The 17,637-nt window shown below is 40.3% G+C and overlaps 1 protein-coding gene across 4 annotated transcripts; it reads right to left on the bottom strand.

Moving 5' to 3' along the window:
• Positions 1-784: 784 nt before the first annotated feature.
• mef2b (myocyte enhancer factor 2b) lies at positions 785-17,143 on the bottom strand. Of its 4 annotated transcripts, none has more exons than XM_078168636.1 (10): positions 16,838-17,143; positions 16,671-16,753; positions 12,811-12,891; positions 11,120-11,323; positions 10,802-10,930; positions 10,361-10,550; positions 8,879-9,027; positions 8,617-8,731; positions 6,491-6,602; positions 785-5,159 (listed from the first exon to the last, which is right to left on the bottom strand). In XM_078168636.1, the coding sequence occupies exons 3-10, from the start codon at positions 12,862-12,864 to the stop codon at positions 4,847-4,849; spliced, it is 1,266 nt and encodes a 421-aa protein (XP_078024762.1). In that variant the 5' UTR covers positions 12,865-12,891; positions 16,671-16,753; positions 16,838-17,143; the 3' UTR covers positions 785-4,846. The 4 variants fall into 4 exon arrangements, with proteins under 4 accessions (XP_078024762.1, XP_033476936.1, XP_078024761.1 ...); XM_033621045.2 differs by having other exon boundaries at positions 16,676-16,753; XM_078168635.1 differs by having other exon boundaries at positions 16,671-17,143.
• Positions 17,144-17,637: the final 494 nt, after the last annotated feature.

Raw genomic sequence — 17,637 nt, 5'->3', positions numbered from 1 at the left:
TGTGCTCCTCTCTGAGCCTGTGACAGGTCTGTGGGAGCGTCCGGCCTAATGAACTGAGAAATGACAGGGTTGACATATCTATATAATCACATTAATTATGTGCATCTGTGCCGGAGGCCTCAGGCCCCCTCGGTCTGATCTGTGGACTGCAGCGGGCCAAGTCAGGCGGCCATGGCTGCATGTGGTTGCTATAGAAACCAGGATGTGTCTACATATGTGTGTGTGTGTGAGGAGGACCCAGACATGCCCTACAGACTGGGCCGGCCTGGTCTCAGGGGAGCAGACCAGACATGACCCCAGTGAGAGGCTCTTTTCATTTAGGGAGGAGAGACGACAGAGGAGGACCGGGCTCCTCTCTGCTGTTTGCTGAGATGCTCTATAGTGGCAGCATATATGATAACACCCAGGCATAGTTACTGAGAGACAACCAGCTGTGGAAATGAACCTTTTTTGTGCTGAATGTATTTTATTTGAAGACATAAAGGTCTCCAGGCTTTTAAGTGGTCCATTCTTGTTCCTCTCGTTTGGTGGCTGCGTGGTGAGCTGCCTGACAGGGGCCAGACATGATAATGAGGGAGTGTGTGTGTTCAAAAGACGGAACGGAGGTGAATAAGACTAAATAAATGGACACATGAAAGCTTGATAGCCACACAGCGGACGGCTTTTTATATCTTCAAATTGAATGTACATGAAAAAAAGAAATGTCACTAGAGTTACATTTTTAAAGGAAGATGATAAACTAAATTTGCTTTGTAGAGAAAAAAAAGCAGGACACAAATCAACATACAAATCAAACTGTTTTTATTTAAAAGGAGTCACAACAAATGTCAAATAAAAATCTGTCTTTGTTCTGTTAGTGAAGCATTCAGCAAACATATAAAAACACAACCCCAAAACATCAGAATACTGATCATTTGGTTCTTCATGCTGATATTAATCCACATAACTGCATAAAAAAGAGGAAAAAAGGAGCTATTTCCACAGCAGCACTTGAACTTGAAGACCTCCAGCAAGAATCTCTGCAGAGTTTGTCATGATGGATTTGTCGCATGTGTTCAGGGTGAACCACTGAACCTGTGTCTTGTCACAGAGATTCATTAGATAATTAATCACCAACAGTTTAAGGCTGGTCCTCCCCTGATGGGCACTTTCCCATCCAAATCCAAATCCCAAATTTTAAGAGGTAACATGACCCCTTGTGGACAATAAGTGGAAGTGCATCCAAACCCAAATTCTGACTATATTTTGCTTTTTGCAGAACAAGTTGAATATGCAACTAAAACACACAGAAATCCAGTGCACAAAAATACAGTGCAAAGTACATTTACAGATAAAATGAAAATCAAACATTCCTCAATTTAAAAAAGAAAGTGGGTCTTTTAAATTTAATATCCTATGACTATAGACTAATTATTACACAGTCTAATATATTTCTTAATATCATAAGACAACGATGGCAGTAAAGCTCCATGATATCTACAATATGCAGTCACTAAATGAAGCCCTTCAGATATAATAATTTATGCTATTTTAAATATTACTTAAATTAAATTTGATGAACACATGTCGTCTTTGGCTGTTGCGGTATTTGATTGCAATGCATAGAGATAATATTTAAACACTTTGGTCTTTACTTGAAATAGACTGCCGTAACTTTATTGATGGGGTGAATTAAAATGATGAAACTAATATTATTTGGAGGAATAATACGATGAAAGCTTAGCTTATGCACAATTACAGTTTTACAGACATAGAGAGAAGCCGTTTTTGAAATCCTCCCGACATCATCCAAGTTCCTGAAAGACACTGACGCACAGAATTTTAAAGGATTAGATTTTTTTTGTCTTTAAACAATTCCCACATGTCCATGCAACGCAGACAGTTTTTTGGTTTGCTGTAATTCTTCCTCCTGTCCATACTGGCCATACTGAGCCTAATGTGATTCTACTGTACGGTAAAAGATGGGGGTCAAAATTCACAGTGAAAATGCACATTAAATCAATCTGGAGGTAATATGAAGCTGTGGCAGTTTTTAGTACAGCTTTCTCTCTTTGTGTTACTCTTTAAAACACTCATAATGAAGGAATTCCGTACTACAAACATTGCTGAGGCCTTGAATTTGCTGTGGATTTTGGGGACTCCTTAAAAACACAATATTTACCTTGATGGGCGTGGTTTTGCAGGATGCAGCAGTGCACACTTTAGCAAGCCCGTCTCAGCCTGTGCTCTGAGTGCATGTTCATACTTTGTGTGACCTTTGTAAGAATGAAGAACAAAAATCCTGAATTATTTTGGTTTGATGGAAATAAGAAGGTGGACTGAGTGGCAAAGTGTGGGATAGTTATATTTCTAAAGTGTGGAAAACTAGGCAAGCTAGACTGAATGATACACACTACAATTGTAAAGGCATTCAGAATACACGATTTATATTTTTCTATATTTGGCCTCACACCTGTACACATGGATACTGATAGTCTGCCTTGTAAGCCTGTTTGGGCAGGCATCTGTTGATGCAAGATACTACACTGATGTCCCCACAGAGCCCCCATCTGAGTAGATTTTTACTGTTGGGCATGATTTAGTCCATCTAAACGTCAACATACTTTACCATTATTTAGCTGTTTTACATTATGATGGTCAGATTGAGAATATATATAAGCAGTCAGGTAAAAGTCGTTCAAAAACCTGCAGGGAAGTCTTTTTTTTTTCAGTTTTATTTGGGCTTTTTGTCTTTAACTGATAGGACAGCATTGGGTGTAGGTGGTGTGGAGATAGGGGGATGGCATGGAGCAGACGGCTGCAGGCTGGAGCTGAATCCACGGCTGCTACAGCAAAGACACTGCCTTTGTACATGGAGTGCCTGCTCTACCCATAAGCTACCGGGCGCCCCGATCTGCAGGGAAGTCTAATGTTAGCTGTAGTTGAAGCAAGAAACTTTAAGCGAATCTTCGTAAAATGATGATCACAAAATGGTTGTAAGTTGAACTTGCAGTTTATATCAATGTCTGTGAAAACATGAATGCTTTATAAACATCTTGCCCCTGGCAGAACAGAAGGTCTGTACAATCAGCACAGTTTTAAGGTGGACACCAAAGATTAGTGCCACCATTCAGTATCTGACTAAACATCTCCCCTTCTGTTGCTGAGATATGATGTTGAATAATGGCCAGAAAAAAAAAAAAAGTTTTTGCAGAACACTCACAGGGGATCTCACAGGGAGGCTGACCTTTGACCTTTTGGATATAAAACGTCATCACTTCATTATTTCATCCTATATCAGACATTTATGTGAAATTTTGTCATAACTAGCGTACAAATTCTTGAGTTATGGCCAAAAACCTGTTTAGAGAGGTCACAGTTGCCTTGACCTTTGACCTTTGACCACCAAATTCTAATCAGTTCACTGCTGAGTCCATGTGAATTTGTGCCAAAGCTGAAGAAAATCGCTCAAGTTGTTTTTGAGATATCGTGTTCACGAGATTGGGATGTACACAAGGGCACAGTGACCTTGACCTTTGACCACCAAAATCTAATCAGTTCGTTTAGTCCAAGTGAACGTTTGTGCCAAATATGAAGAAATTTCCTCAAGGCATTCTTAAAGAAATATCATGTTTACACGACTCGGATGTACAGATGTATGGACAGATGTTTATACATCATATGGGTGAACAACCCAAAAACATAACACCTCTGAGGCATAAAAATCATCTCTGTTTGAAGTTACAGTTTTGTGTAAGGCCTCCTGTAGGTTTAATCTTGGGGTTAAGGCAAAGATTGATTTCATAAACAACTATTTTATGTTACAGTTGTGTTATCCTATCCAAAAAGTGAGGACACAACCCATGAGACGAGAGCGCGCATCAGGCACAGACACATCGCTCTGTGTGACCCAGGATGTAAGGTGAAATACCGTGTTTTTAGGGAGCCCTGTGGATTTCATTCTCTGTTTCTTATATTAGAATATCATGATGAAGATATCTTGTCACTTTCAGTATGGACAGGAGCAGCAGTTACAGTGAACAAAAACATATTTCAGTGCACATATGGGCACGTGAGAACTGTTTAAAGACAATCTTGGGGGGAAAAAATTGAATTCATCCTTTAAAATGTCCTAGTGTGTTTCAGAGAAGGCCAAGGCTCCAGTGACGGGTGATATCTAACTGGTTTCATGTGGGGAGATCATGTCAGTGATTTTGGGCTAAAGGCTAAAACATTAAAGCTTATAAAGCGAGAGGGCCATAAGGTGTGTGAAGGTTTACTGTACACAGAGACTAAGTGGTTCCTTCTGGCTGCTGTGATGAGTCATGTTCCATCTGCCGTCTGCTTTTCACTGTGACATTTATACAAAGATGGTGAAATGTAGTTTGACAGGTATTTTTCAAACCTGGGTCGAACACTGACGACCCCTGAAGCCGGATATGTACTCAGACTGGTCTGCAGCTTTGGAGAAATTCAGCTGGTCCCGATGTGCTGCTGTAGCTAAACTTCAGCAAAGTCACGGAACAAAACGAACACATTTCAAATTGTATTTTTTGATTCACATTTGCTCCACACAGAAAACTAAACCTAACCAAACAAAAAGCAAATGTCTGTATGCATCTGTCTCCTCGTGGGATCGATCAAGTGATGCAGAGAAAATTCTCCATCGCCCAGGAGAGACCAGCTCTGAGTGAGGAGACAAAGAGAGGCGTTCCTCTCTGGGATGACGGGGACAAATCGACCCCATCTCGCTATCTTCTGTGTTATATGTGTGTGTGTGTGTGTGTGTGTGTGTGTGTAAGAGAGGACTGGTTTCGATGGAAGATAGCTGATTGAATGGGAGATGGTGTTAGACTGCAGCAGCCAGCTATCTCTGCCACCCATCACTTATCTCTAACTGCCTGAGCGGCTGCCCTCCTTCCTCTTCGTCTTGTGGGTAGCCAGCTTTGGGAAACTCCTTCGCCTCATTGGCCGGACGGGCTTCTGGAGGGGTTTGGCGAGCCGAGTCGGGGTTACTCATTGGAGAGTGCTGCCTGAGGTGGTGTAGAGGAGGGGAGGTGGGTGAGGACATGTGCTCAGGAGAGCTCCGCTCCAATTTGATGCTGAGGTTGAGGGAGGGCAGATGTGGAGAGGTTGAGGAGCAGGACTGGGAGGGGAAGGAGCACCCTCCGCTGGACATCCTGGAAACAACAAGACAAAAGAAATGTCTGGGTTAAAACATGAGTTCTGCAGTTATAGATAATTAAAAGCCAAATTTGATGCATTAAAATGAATAAAAAGACAAATGTGAGATTTTCATCCAGCTTCATGATAATGATAAATATACTGGCTTCATATAAACAACATTAAGCAAAATGTATTTATCATCTATTACATTTATTATATTTTACTTATTTATTTAAAAAAATACATGTATTATTTATTTTTTATTTATTATGAATTATTATGTACTAACATTTAATTTCCATTTATTGTTGTTTTCTTTCTCTCATTTTTCTGTTTATAGTTTACATTCCTTTTTTAAAAAACTTTTATTCAATGTCAAATGCATTTCAGTATTTTAATATACTTCTTTTCTTTTGATTTTCTCTTATTTTATTTTTTAATTGATTTTATTTTAATGTATTTTGTGAACATTTTTTCTTTTTTCCTTTTCTATGCATATATTTTATTTTTATCTATCATCTATTACATTTATTATATATTATGTATTGTCTATTTTTTTAATAAATACATTATAATTTTATTTATTATAATTTATCTATTTTTTTTATTAATTATGAATTATTATGTACTGACATTCATTTTCCATTTATGGTTATTATCTTTCTCTAATTTTTCTGTTTTTACTTTACATTCCTTTTTAACTTGCATTCCAATATTTTATTTTTATTTTTTCTTATTTTATTTAATTTTCATTGATTGATTGATTCTTATTCAATGCTTATGTTTGAATTTTCTATTTATCATCTATTACATTTATTTATTATGAATTTATTATGTACTAACTTACTTTCTTACTTTCTTTTTCTCATTTTTTTATTTTACATTCCTTTTTTTTAACTTATTCTATTTCAAATGTTTTCCAATAACTTCTTTTTCTTTTGATTTTTGTCCTATTTTATTTTTTCATTAATTTTATTTTTTATTTATTTTTTTCTGCTCTTTTATGTTTGTTTTTCACTCCATTTTCTTTAATTATATTTATTTTTTCATAAATTTTCTCCTTTTTCTTTGTGTTATTCTTTCTGACTTGCTGTTGCATATGTCAGTAATTCGTTCATTGTCTTCTGAAGCCACATATATGATTGCCATCATATTGAGATATAACGTGATATTTGTTAGTGCTGTTTTGCGGCTGATGAAGATCTGATCGATCGAAATGATGCACAGCAAGAGTGAATTAAAAAAACATTGCTGGAGCAAAGAACAGTGTGTCGATTCAACTTTCTACCATGATTCCATATTTTATCCCCACAGAGGGTACCATATTGCACATTAATATCCTTACCCTGGGCCTATATGAGGCCCATGGGGCTCCTGAGGCGGCTGTGCTGGCTGCCAGGGGTTCACTGCTCCTCGCTGTAGACTAACAGAGTGATAAAAACCAGGCTGGCTGTACTCTGCGAAGAAAGATATGATTTAAAAGATGACATAAACAGGGTAGACTTTAATAAACCAGAATCTGTGAATGATAGGACAGATTATCTTCATTAGAAGAGCATAGTTTGACATTTTAGGAAATACAATTGTTTGCTTTCTTGCTGAGAGCAGATGAGAATACTGACATCACACTCTTGTGTGTACTGTATGAAGCTACAGCCAGCAGCTGATTAGCTTAGCTTAGCTTTGCAGGGAGAATTGTTTGTTTAATCCATACAATCAGGAGTTATGTGCAGGACTACTTCTTGGACGGGTGTACCGACTTTTTTAGAATCTTGAGGCCACAGTGACTTTGTCAGCAACCAGCAAAGACTGTAAGAGGTCACAGCCCAGAAACAGTGTGGCACAAAACCCCTGGTAAAGCCCCAACTTGTTGCTTTTGCATCTGGATGTTTGTATTTATGTCGATAGGCAGATTGTGTTTCCTTTGAACACAGCAAAGCTAACTTTTTCCTCCTGTTTACACCAAGTGGCAACAGCCGTGGCTGGAAAATGAATCCCACATGGAAGTGTCAAAAATTGCAGTTCCTTGAATGGCCACTTGAGGCTGGCTCCAGAAGTGAGTCAATCCCCAACTTCACAGCAGAACAAAAAAAAATGGTTTTGGTCTCTACAGCTCATTTCCCCCTTCATGCCATCTGTACAGGGATATATTTTTAACGCACTCATTTACATTTTACCAAGGCTTAAAGTTACACAGAGTTAAAGGCGGGCCACTTTGAGTGACAGGCTGTGTGACGATAGTATCCTCAGCTTCTCAGTGAGATCGACCCCTCACTCCTCCACAGCACCACACTGTAAACCCTAATTCGCTCACTCAACTTTAATTTTTTTTGGAAACAGCTTGCACTCTAAACTTTAAGTTTAACACAGTACAGTAACATAAATGTTTTGACTACGTCAAGACACAAAATAAATGTGTCACAGGAATTTTATGTCAGTTTAACGTAACTTTTTGTTGTCGTTGTTTGAGCATTTAATTCTGTCATAGGAATATAAAACCATTGAGTACATATTTTACAACAATTTATTTAAAAATGTTATTTAACTGTGAAAATGGTGGCAAGCTTAGGTTTCTCAATAACTAAAATACAGACAAGAGATGGATTCTGATCTAAGTTATGCGTTTTATTTCACCTCAGACCATCTTTAGGTTACTCATCCTAATATCCACACAGGCATGATGTCACTAACTTTGTATACGACTTTACTCATGGTGCAAAATGTCTTTTACCACAACATTAACTGTAGCCCATTAGAACCACTGTGAAGTACATAAACATGGTTCACTGTGTCACGGGTAACATGAGTGATTTAAAACACATTTAAACACAGTGTTCTTCAGGTTGAACAGGTTGTCTCATAGCATGCTGGGAAACTCCACCCATTTAGCCCAACACCCCACAATATGTGCACAATGATAGTGTTGTTTCTTGGCCTTAAACTACTTTGGTGTAACTGACTTTATAAATTTCAGTCAGGTTAACTCAAAACTAAGAAATTGTTGACTTAAGAGTGTTAAGAAAGTTTTTGTGTCAGGTGAACATAAACTTTTTATGTTATTTTGACAATCCGGGGCATTTGTGTAGGCTTTACATTAAAATTTCATGTCATAGATGAACCAGGGTTTACAGTGCCTCTCGTCCAAAGCATGGTCACTGCTGGCTCCGCCAAACCAATAGATGACATCACGGTGGCTAAGTCCATTATTTTTACAGTGTATAGTCGCAGCGCTTCTCATTTTTGCTCTTTGGTGTTTGTGCATGTGCTAGTAGACAGATATTGTTTCCTCTGGACACAGCGAGGCCAACTGTTCCCCTATTTACCATCTTTATGTTAAGCTAAGCTAAGCTAAGCTAACTGGTGGCTGGCTGTAGCTTGATTATTAAAAGACGTGACAGCAGTATGAATCGTTTCATCTGACTTTCAGCAATAAAGCAACACCACAGAATAGATGATACACTGCAGACATACCAGAGGCTCCAGGAGAGGGGAGGCCATAGCCGCCCAAACTGTGACCCAGCAGCCCTGCCTTCCCCATGGCTACCATGGAGCTGCTGCTGTGCAGACCCTGGTACAAAACCCCCCTCTGACAAACAGGGAAAAGAAATAGTTGAAGTGAAAATCTCAAGTTTGTAGTGATGGAGTGACATCATTGCATGCATGAAATGTGCATATCATATGTGTGAGAAGTGCCGCTGTGTGCAGATAACGCTGGATAGTAACAACCACTTACAGCAGAGCTGTGGTTAGCACGTGTGGCTCCCATGCCCTGATTAGCGGCCTCCCCCCGCAGGTTCTCACTGCCCAGGTTCAGAGGAGGTGGGCTTTTCATGTCCAGAGCTCGATTCAAGTTACCATGTGAGAACATAGAGTAGCCGATACCTGAACAGCGAAAGAAAGGAGCAGGAAGTGAAAAGAGATGTGAGCTTGTTTCACTTACAGAGAAATAATTTATTCTCTGTGATACATTCTTCACCTCGCGCTGTGTCTGCACACAAGTGTGATAAAAATCAACTTCTTCTTTTTTAGTTTGACATTTGAATCGGTGTCTGATGTTTAAAGGACAAAGGACACGTTCATGTTCATGTTTGTAATGTATCATCAGTGTATCAATGACCAGTCAAAATCCATTATGAACTGATTGTAAACATCAACGTCAATTATGAGAAAAACACTAATAACACATCTAAAAAACACTGCCAGTGATCAGTCTTTCATGACATCATAGGGCGCTCAAATAGTTAAAGGCTGTAAGAGAGGCTGTCATGACTGGCAGGTGTGATACATTTTGTACAGAAACCACAGAACTGGTTACAGCCGCTGTTACACTGGTGGAGGGCCAGTTTCACAAAACAGACCAACTGCTTGTGTGGATTAGTGCGCACACACATGCACGTACACACACACTTCCTGTGAGTTCACAGCCAGTTGCACAGAAGGTCGACAGCACACGTGAATTTTACAGCAAATATTTAGCAAGAAAAGCATTAAATGGATCATTGTGGTGAAGGGTTTGCATCTTTTTTTACAGAGAAGAAGGCTCACTGCTCAATATGGTAACAAATGCCAATGTGCAAATAATGAGCTGCGAATGTTTGAAGCCTTTGTATTAAGAAATATATTTTCAATTCAGTGGAGAGTTTTAATTTAATGGTAGCAATCACTGTATCATAGGGAGTCACATTTTTTAAAATCATGTACATTTAATTTTGTAATGAAACTATTTTATTGGCACAGTGTCATGCAGAAGTCAAATAACGGTAATGTAAATGAGTGTAAAGTACATTAAACACATCAAGGAAATTGGATGATATGGTTCACTTTAAACCTAAAATTTATCACATAAAGCAGTGGGTCCCAATCGGTGCACTGCGGACCAAAAGTGGGTTGCTGGTCTACTCTGAATGGACCACAATTGACACACAAACATTTTAAGTTTGTAAAAAACACACTTTATTTTTAAATAGTAACTCTTCGGCACAGATTTGGATATATTGTTAGTGAGTGTTTAACGACTTGCCCAAATGCAAGTATGACGCCGAATGTATTAAACTGTGTGGACCTTGAACTGATGACTAAGGAGAAATCCGGACCACTTAGGAACCACCAAAGTATATACACAAATTACTTTCAGGTTACTTTCAATAGTAAATGCATTGAAATTAAAATGACTCTAGTAATGTTTCATACAGTAGGACCAGCCAGTTGTGCTCACCTGAGTGTGGAGACATGAACGCAGTGTGTGCATGTGGCGCAGCAGGGCTGGCAGAGCCAGGTCTGGAGCTCAGAGATTTGAAGCCCGGAGGTCTGTGGGAGGCCGTGCTGGATCCAGAGGAGTTGGGGAAACCGTTCTCACAGCCTGCAGACACCAGGAACTGGGCCTCAGGTGAGAGGAGGGATGGGCCCTGAAGAGTAAAATCCATAATAACAGTGAGAATAAAAAAGACTAAAGAAAATGTCAGTATCATAATGTGTCATTTTGAGCTGTTTTATGTCATTAAATGAGGAGAATTAGAAAAATCCACATTAAAACACGTCAGGACAGCTCAGTGTGAGTGTGTGTGTGTGTGTGTGTGTGTGTGTGTGTGTGTGTGTGTGTGTGCTCATGCTTGTGTTTGTGGTGACTGTGCAATAGCAGAATTGCGTGTGGACTGACATAGAAGCGTTGGCGAGCCACAGAAAGATCCATGCCCTCGCTCAGAGGATATTTGTCTGCAGCCACCTGCATGCTCTCCTCGCTGTCGAGCTCTGAGCCGTCGAGACCGAGGCCTTTCCTACGCAGGGTCTGATACAGAACAGAAAGTGCACATGGAAAATCACCCACAATGAAACCATCAAGCTGCAAGAAAGCAACATATGGAACGTTTTCACCCGAAAGAATAAAATCTACAACCTGATTTTCATTTTAATGTTATTTAATTGATGCTAAATCATGCTTCACTGTCATTTCCTTTAATAACAGCATGCACGCTACCTCCAGTATGTCGGTGTTGGTGCGACTCTCGTGTGGCTCGCTGTACTCGGTGTACTTGAGCAGCACTTTGTCCATGTCTGTGCTGGCGTACTGGAACAGACGGTTGGTGCTGTTGAAGATGATGAGGGCGATCTCGCAGTCACACAGCACGCTCAGCTCATACGCCTTCTTCATCAGGCCAAACTTACGCTTGGTGAAAGTCACCTAAAAAACCACACGCAGGTTTGTGTCACATTTAACTTCAGACGGTAGCTGATGATTTAGAGGAACATATGCATCTAAAGTATTTAAATAAATCTTACAAATGTTTTGCGTAAGCATTTCTGCAGGAGTGAGGACAACAACAGCAACAAATTACCAACTTGGATTAGCTGCCAAAAAATCAGCCCTTACACACCTTTTGTGTTATCGGTTTAATGATTATTTCTGTTTAAATATACCGCTGCTGAGGGTAAAAATGTATTGCTTTTTTAAATGGAAAAGCACAACACACAATCCAAACTCAACGCTTGCAAATCGTACCAACAGTGTTGACAATCAAGTACATTTATACGGCCTAGAATCACAACTTGGTCCCAGAAGGCTTTACAATCTTGACGGCGTACACCACTGTCTGTCCTCACACCCTCGATTCAGATAAGGAAAAACTCCCCAAAAAACAAACCTTATCGCCCAAAAACATTCAGTCCCGAAGATCAGATAAGAGAAACAAATTGCCAGCACTCTGAGCACACTTTAATGCGTTTTTTTTCTTGTCTGCACTGATTCCATGTGTGCGTTTGATGCGTTTTTTCATACATACCGATCAACATATTAATAGGTTATGAGCACGATGTGAACATTTCTGTCACGTTGCAGTATCGCACTGACATAACCTCAGTGTGTGGCGATGCCCCACAAATATATGTAACTTCTGGCTGTGAGGTGACATCAACATTACACTGTATATATATATAAATATATATATAATCTGCTTTATCAGATTTATCTTGTATTTAACTGATAAAAAAACTTCCTGTACTGCACTGTACTGTCAAATACATCTTCCTTTTAGGCTTTAACCATATTTCCTCCTTTCAGTGTTGCTCTGTAAGAGTGCTCAGTCCATTTTGTGCAGTGTGAAAGAGCAAGAGTGCCATTACTGATCTTTTGGCCCTGAAGAAAATCTCAGTTTCACTGTTAGATCTTTCAGATTTTCTTACATGTACAGCAGTGGATCTTAACTCTCACGTCTCACTGATGGTGCATTTACACCTATTTGGCTCCAACTTCAATATGCAAGTCTGAACATGAAGCATGCATGGTGCCATTACTGTAAAATGAAACTACGATCACACAAGTGTCTCGTATCGTTCCAGATATCATAATGTAACATTTCCTCCACCGTCTAGCAGTACTAAGAAATCACACATCAGAATCACTACACACATTAGCCCCTTATGCTATGTGCCAGCTTTACAACGGCACAAAACTTGTTTTCTATGCAAATCAGTTTAACAATGTGTGTAACTATTCAGCATGTGACAATTTTAGTCCAGGTTTTGTTGCATCTCCTGCACTGTCTGTGTATGCCTATGTACCGTTTCTACTCCAAACAGGTCTTAAAATGTCTGCAAATATTACTGAGGCAAACCCACTGTTCATGTGCATTAAAAAGGTTATGGTATATATCTATATAAAATATTTCCTACCTGTCTGTTCCTCTGGTCCAGAATACGAGAAATTTGTATTTTCTTCCGTCCCATTTTTTCTGCTGTCTGACACTTGGACACCTGTAAAATAAAATATAACAATGTTACAGTAGCTGAACACAACCAGGCAGTCATATTGGAGCAGTGACAACATCAACAAATAAATACATTAAACATTTTCCTTCTCTAGTTTTAGGAAAACTAAAAATGTCTCGAGGGTCAGTCACATTTGTGCGCAGTTGCAACTGAACTAATGGTTTATTCTTGTTTACATGCATCTACATTTTACAATAACAGTACAATTATTCAATCATGCTCTCGTCACGCTTGTTAAATTCTGGTGGGAAAATGTCATCCATTTGGTTTAAGTGACTCAAGTCCCTTTCCCCTTGGTAAGGGCAGGGTGTTTATTTTTACCACCATGAGGCGATGCGGTCTAAAGTTAGAGCGGCCCTTGCCGGGCCAGCAGTCCACACAGTCTGACACCCCCACAATATGGGTTACCCCCGGGCCAGCAGCTCAGTGCTCGGCTGCGCCGCACGGCCCCAAGAGACAGGGTTAAAAATACAGTTGATAGCTCCTTTTAAAGGTTCAGCAGGCAGTAGCTAAAAACCCAACAGTCAAAGGGAAAACGGTGTGTTTTTGAAAGACGGCTGACGCTAAAAGCCACCCACTCCTCTCTCATGCACAGCCAGGTCAGAAAAGACATGGATGGATTGTGGTTGGCTTGAGAATGTCCATTTTTGAAACTCACACCCGCTGTTTTTCTTCGTTTTTTTTTTCTTCTTGGTCTAGAAAACCCCCGCTCCTGTCCCTGCCCCTGACCATATACAGCTGGACACTATAGAGAAATCAGACGACTGAGGTTCTTTGCATTATTGGTAAAAGCCATGAAGTGAGTTTGATGCAAACTCATAAAAAACTAAATGAAATGCATTCATAGATTTGCTCTATGTCTGAGTTGTCTCCATCTTACACTCCACTATGAGTCACACGACTACATGAAGCGGTGGTTTGACTCCTCTGACCTGATCATACAGTGCTTCTCCAAAGCCCAGAGCAGTTTTCACTGGTTTTTCCCCTTAATACTGGACATGTATTGGACTTCTCTATATTTAGTCCCCTGTCCCTCCTGATGGTGCCTGAGCGGATATGGCGCCTGCGTTCCCACGACCCCTAAAGTGCCCGCTGTCCCTCAACGTAAGCTTGGCACACAGGCATCTGGGGCATTTCTGGAGGAATCCACCTCTTTGCCCTCATTATTACCTTATAAAGTCCTGTGATATCCACTGTGCTGAACACGCTGCAGAGACAAGACACACCTCAACACTGACAGCTGCAGATAAACCTGTCACTGCCGCTGTCTCAATAGTAAAAACAGAGCACACTGCGGACAAGTAGCTCTCGCTTACGAGTAAAGGACCACAAAAGCCAGCGTTGGTTTGTCTAACTAACACCTCCACGCCACAAAGAATTGATCTCACGTCAGGTCAAGCCATCTCTCAGAAGTGAGACCATTTATCCTCACATCAAGATTAATGGCACTAATGGTGAGAGGAGAGGGAAGTGGGACATGTGTTCTAAACAAGGCAGAAAGATCTTTATCTCAGGGGTTTTACAGAAAGTTCCTCTCCCCCTTCAGATATAAGCAAAACGACGAGTATCACCGCCCTGTTAAAACACATGACTAGCTTGGTAAATATAGCTACACCTCCAGCCAAACGGCGTGGAGTTTGCTATAAAACTCTATGTGGTTTAGTAGGTTTGTCGAAGACCTAAAGGCCGAGACAGGCAGGAAAAGCCTTGCCGGGCCTCACACATCAGCTAATTCTGGATGTTTTTCCACACAACAACTGCCATTTGAGAGCACACCTACATGTGACGTTTATCTGTAAAGTCAACTCCTGAACATGCCAGTGAGAACAGGTGGAAATCAAATAAACCTGCAGATCTTTTTTAGTTTTTACCTCTCAGTTGGTCTTAAAAGTGCCTTGATAACATATGAATTTCAAGCAGAATCTCTGTGTGTCCTGTAATAGTGCAATAATTGCACACATGCACACTTGCCCCTGGGTCTCACGCTTCTATGGGGAAAGACAGCACCTTTGTCAGATGCCTTCCCAGAGGCGACACAGTGGAAAAAACTGAGCAAAGACACACACACACACACAGCAGCAGCAGCAGCAAACCGTGGCCCTGCTCTCTGACATACCCCAGGAGCATCTGACTAATCACTGGGGACCTCACTTGGGAAAACAATGCACATGCAAAGAGAACTAAGAGCTTGACAACATCATTTTAATAAGTTTAATCAGTTCAAATGAGTGTATTGCACTGGTGGTTTTTCTTGCTGCTGTGAACTGTACGCATGAATGAGAAGGGAAATAAGTAGGGCATTTTGTAGAGTATTGGGGGTTCTGCATCGATGGGTTTCTTTCCATGAGTCATTTCGAGCACGATGGCTTGATAATGTTTCAAAAACATGCTAAACATGTGTACGCACATTGGCCAAAGAGGCTAATGACTTACTCTGAGGTGGCAGAGCACGTTCCTGTGACAGCCAATCATGCAGGAGCATTTGCAGAGTTTGAATATGATTAAAATATTTACCAGATTAATCAATGGTTTAAGTTACGCGTGAGGAAAAAAGCAAAATACCGCATGAATAACCAGTTTTGTTAACCCTTTAAGCATGTGTCTGCACCACTGTCTTGCCTCTACTCCTGTGGAATATAGTTTTCTATACATGTAAAAAGAAAAGCTGCACTATATACTGCAGTCATGTGGATGACACCTAACCAAGCTGGTGCGCAGCTTTGGTTTTGCTTTTTTTTTAAGTCATTTTAGTCACACCTGTGTTCATCACATCAAGGCCCCATGTTACGCTGGTAAAAGGTGAAACCGGGGCCCAAAACTGGAACCAAAATTTGCACAAACTAACACATAAATCCTCCCAAACTGAAGGTAAAAAAGGGTGCTTCCCGAACATTGTGACAAAGCAAAACTGAAACATAATTTAAGCAGAGAAAGCCTCGTTTTCTTTGTCTTCAAAGCTGCAGAATGCCATTTTAATATCAGTAAAAATAAATGTACGTTTGCCCATGTGTGCCATCTTCGGGGTCAGACAGTTCATGCGCTCACCAGGGCCTTTGCACAGTCATGGAGGAGAAATGTTTGTCTAATTTTAACAGGAGATAATTGAATTGCCTTGATACAGCCAGAATAGCAAGAGTACATGCAGTGTGCATGAGCGGAACATTTGATCTTTACGTAAAAAGAGAGACAAAAAAAGTTTCTCAGGACTTTTTTTTAAAGTTGTTGCAAACTGTGAAGATGAGACACACCTTAATGACAACTCTGCTCTTTTAAATGAAGAAATAGCACATTAGATTTGCATTAAAGAAGAGTCTTATATGTCCCCAAAACGTGAGTTTATCAATGCACATTTAGAGCTGAGCAGCCACAGGGTTTAAAAGGCAACAGGTTGAAGGGATGAGACAGATGAAGAGTCATGGGATGTGTCTACAAATCCTAAATATTCACTTTGCACTGCGAGATGTTCAAACCTTAAAAATAAAAACTGTAAAAATACATAGCTTAAAAAAATGTAAGCAGATAATTAGGCCTAATAAATTGCTGACGTCATTCAAAATAGACCGTTTAAGAATAGCCTGTCTGTCCCCGAGTTGCCAAGCATCCCTGTCTAATATAGCCTCATCTATAGGCTGCGTTCAATGACACAGCAACAGGTACTTTACGCACAGCTGTGGCATGAATATGTTCACACAGGAAGGTTTAATAACAGAGGTGATAAAAAACTAAACGCACAAGCTTTAGAAAAACAAAAAAAAACATCTCACCTCACCTGCTCTCGATCTCCTTCTGTCTGAGTTTCACGCGCCGGCTCGACACCAGACAAACAAACAAACAGGAAAAGTCGCAGCTACAGAGGAATAAAAAACAACAACACAGAGATGTCTTAATGAAGTCTTGTGTTGTGTTGTCGCGCTGATGCAGAGATATTCACCTGGTGCACAAGTAGCGGATGGTTCAGGAGCGCTGCTTTCCAACAGCTGGCTGCTGCAGCCCGCCTCTCTCTGTCATCGTACACCGCCTCCTCAGCCGCGCCATTGGACACACTCCTCCGCCTCCCATCCGCCTTCAAACGCACCAGTCACTCAGCTGTCAGCGGGTTCACAACTTACACTACACGCAGTCTGTGTGTTTTTAATGTGCGAGGCTGCTAAAAATGATCCGCATTACAGAGAAGACACCAACGGGATGGTGAGACTGTGTCCCAGGGAGCCTTTTTAAATTTTGATTTTGTGTATAGTTTGATGACAGCTGGGGCTGGGAGGTGACTGTGGGCAGTGGAAAGTTCTGTTTTGTAAAAAAAAAAAAAAAGATTTGCATATTTTTTATTTTCTGCTGAAAAAAGGTCTTTTGCGCCCCCTGTTCAAAGAAATGTGAGGAACAGTCTGTAAACATCATCTAAACCATCACACTACAGTGATATAGTGTATATGAGTGACAAATCTGGCCCTTGATAGGATGCTTGGTGGTGTGCTTAATCTACAATTAAAATAAAAGGGTTCACACTGGGAATTTTTATGTACCTTGAATGAAAATAATGTGTCAGAGTCCATAAAAAGCATTAAAATAGTGCTTGTTTATAATAAAAAAAAGTACCAAGATCCCCAGGACCCCCAAACAGAAAGGCCCCTGTGTACACCTGACCTCTGTGGGGCTGCTGCAACTGGATTTGCCTTGCTATTCATTTTACCTGATAAATATTATTAAAAGGGAACATCATCATAAACTCTAAAT

The sequence above is a fragment of the Epinephelus lanceolatus genome, chromosome 6 (assembly GCF_041903045.1).
Source record: "Epinephelus lanceolatus isolate andai-2023 chromosome 6, ASM4190304v1, whole genome shotgun sequence".
Classification (NCBI taxonomy): domain Eukaryota; kingdom Metazoa; phylum Chordata; class Actinopteri; order Perciformes; family Serranidae; genus Epinephelus; species Epinephelus lanceolatus.
Note: the sequence above shows the minus strand (reverse complement) of the source record. Positions and strands in the feature narration are given on the sequence as shown.

Excerpts from the sequence above, each read along its gene's own strand:
- mef2b (XM_078168635.1), bottom strand. The coding sequence starts at position 12,864 with ATGGGACGGAAGAAAATACAAATTTCTCGTATTCTGGACCAGAGGAAC. Across the intron at positions 11,324-12,810 it reads TGGACCAGAGGAACAGACAG|GTGACTTTCACCAAGCGTAA; the intron begins GTAGGAAATATT and ends GTGGTTTTTTAG. Across the intron at positions 6,603-8,616 it reads CCCCTCTCCTGGAGCCTCTG|AGTACAGCCAGCCTGGTTTT; the intron begins GTATGTCTGCAG and ends CTTTCTTCGCAG.